This window comes from Salpingoeca rosetta (assembly GCF_000188695.1).
Source record: "Salpingoeca rosetta unplaced genomic scaffold supercont1.15, whole genome shotgun sequence".
NCBI classification, from domain to species: domain Eukaryota; class Choanoflagellata; order Craspedida; family Salpingoecidae; genus Salpingoeca; species Salpingoeca rosetta.
In genome coordinates this window covers 1,140,211-1,142,710 of record NW_004754919.1, presented here as the reverse complement: position 1 = coordinate 1,142,710, position 2,500 = coordinate 1,140,211, and the positions used below count along the sequence as shown (strand labels likewise).

At 62.0% G+C, this 2,500-nt stretch overlaps 1 protein-coding gene across 1 annotated transcript in view; it reads left to right on the top strand.

Moving 5' to 3' along the window:
- Positions 1 to 2,500, top strand: part of PTSG_06042 (uncharacterized protein) — a gene marked incomplete at both ends in the record, with an annotated part of 5,026 nt that overhangs the window by 30 nt on the left and 2,496 nt on the right. The window contains 3 exons of the mRNA XM_004992877.1: positions 1 to 768; positions 990 to 1,754; positions 1,987 to 2,189. The exon at positions 1 to 768 is cut by the window's left edge and continues 30 nt beyond it. Coding sequence (XP_004992934.1) covers positions 1 to 768; positions 990 to 1,754; positions 1,987 to 2,189 — 1,736 coding nt within the window. The remainder of the gene's footprint in view (positions 769 to 989; positions 1,755 to 1,986; positions 2,190 to 2,500) is intronic.

Genomic DNA, 2,500 nt, shown 5'->3' with positions numbered 1-2,500 from the left:
TGCTGGGCACTGACGGTGTCCGCCGTGTCACTGACCGTGCTCGTCCTTTCCATAACGGCTGGAACGGCAGTGGATGCTGACTGTAGCGTGTTTGAGGGCGACCTGGAGGCGTGCAGCGACGCGGCCGGGTGCCGCCCATCGGAGCACTGCGCAACAACCAACGGAAAGTGCACTGGCACGGACAAGGACCTGTGCGAGGCTGAGGACGGGTGTGCGTGGGACGTGAACGGCCACTGCCACCTGCGCAGCTGCACGGCCATCAGCGACGCCACCAAGTGCGACAGCCAGGACTCGTGCGAGTGGCACATGCACTGCAGCAGCGCGGACGACGGCGGCCAGAGCCCCGGTTCCTCAATCTGCGAGAAGTACGTGTGCAAGGACGTCATCTCCCTTTGCACGGGCGGATGCAACGTGACGTTCCAGTGCGTGCTGGCCAAGGCGCGCCGGGGCGAGTGCGACAACGGCGCAGACAGCTGCATCAAGGAGTGCCGCAGCACAGCGACGATGACGGCTGAGGAGGAGAAGCAGTTTGCGGCTGTCGTTGAGTGCGAGACAGGGTGCTACGACACAAACGAGTGCCGGCAGCTGACGGCTGGGCAGTGCGAACAGGACGACAAGTGCATGATTGAGCAAGCGTGCCAGCCGACGGCGGACAGGGACCGGTGTGCGCCGCTGGCACAGGACGAGTGCCGGGCCACGGACGTGTGCCTGTGGAGCTCTGTCAACAAGCGGTGCTACATTGGCGTGCACGACTGCCACCAATTCACGGTACGCAGTGGTGCTCTTTGGTGCATGTGTGTTGTGTTGGTTTGGGGTGGGGAGGGAGGGAGCAGTGTGGTGTGACGGGGAAACGGAGACATGTGTTGCTTTGTCAATGGGTGTGGTTTTTGTTGGTGATGCTGCTGACAATGGCGCTTGCCTCTGCCCTGCCCTGTGTGTTGTCGTTGGTTGTTGTGTTGTCGTTGGTTGTTGCTGCTGGGCATTTGCAGATGAGCGATGCCTGCATGAGCGCCGGGTGCGCGTGGTCGGACGTGTGCGGAAGCAACAGCAACGACGATGGCGGGTACTGCGGGGTGTTTGAGGGCGACCTGGAGGCGTGCAGCGACGCGGCCGGGTGCCGCCCATCGGAGCACTGCGCAACAACCAACGGAAAGTGCACTGGCACGGACAAGGACCTGTGCGAGGCTGAGGACGGGTGTGCGTGGGACGTGAACGGCCACTGCCACCTGCGCAGCTGCACGGCCATCAGCGACGCCACCAAGTGCGACAGCCAGGACTCGTGCGAGTGGCACATGCACTGCAGCAGCGCGGACGACGGCGGCCAGAGCCCCGGTTCCTCAATCTGCGAGAAGTACGTGTGCAAGGACGTCATCTCCCTTTGCACGGGCGGATGCAACGTGACGTTCCAGTGCGTGCTGGCCAAGGCGCGCCGGGGCGAGTGCGACAACGGCGCAGACAGCTGCATCAAGGAGTGCCGCAGCACAGCGACGATGACGGCTGAGGAGGAGAAGCAGTTTGCGGCTGTCGTTGAGTGCGAGACAGGGTGCTACGACACAAACGAGTGCCGGCAGCTGACGGCTGGGCAGTGCGAACAGGACGACAAGTGCATGATTGAGCAAGCGTGCCAGCCGACGGCGGACAGGGACCGGTGTGCGCCGCTGGCACAGGACGAGTGCCGGGCCACGGACGTGTGCCTGTGGAGCTCTGTCAACAAGCGGTGCTACATTGGCGTGCACGACTGCCACCAATTCACGGTACGCAGTGGTGCTCTTTGGTGCCTGTGATGGTGCCTGTGATGGTGCTCTTTGGTGCATGTGTGTTGGTTTGGGGTGGGGAGGGAGGGAGCAGTGTGGTGTGACGGGGAAACGGAGACATGTGTTGCTTTGTCAATGGGTGTGGTTTTTGTTGGTGATGCTGCTGACAATGGCGCTTGCCTCTGCCCTGCCCTGTGTGTTGTCGTTGGTTGTTGCTGCTGGGCATTTGCAGATGAGCGATGCCTGCATGAGCGCCGGGTGCATGAGCGCCGGGTGCGCGTGGTCGGACGTGTGCGGAAGCAACAGCAACGACGATGGCGGGTACTGCGGGGTGTTTGAGGGCGACCTGGAGGCGTGCAGCGACGCGGCCGGGTGCCGCCCATCGGAGCACTGCGCAACAACCAACGGAAAGTGCTATGGCACGCACAAGGAACTGTGAGAGGCTGAGGACGGGTGTGCGTGGGAGTGAACGGCCACTGCCACCTGTGCAGCTGCACGGCCATCAGCGATTCTCCCTGTGCGACAGCCCGGAAATGTGCGAGTGGCACATGCTGTGAAGCATCACGGACGACGGTGTACTAGAGACCCGAGTTCCTCGTTCGGGGAAGAATGATGTGGGGAGGTCTTCATTTCTCTTTTGATTGGGTGGTTGGAAAATATTAGATCGAGTGTTCCCCGTTAAGTCGCGCCAGGGTAATGCGATTACGTTTAGCACAGTGGGATTCAAGAGTTGCGACATCCCCCAA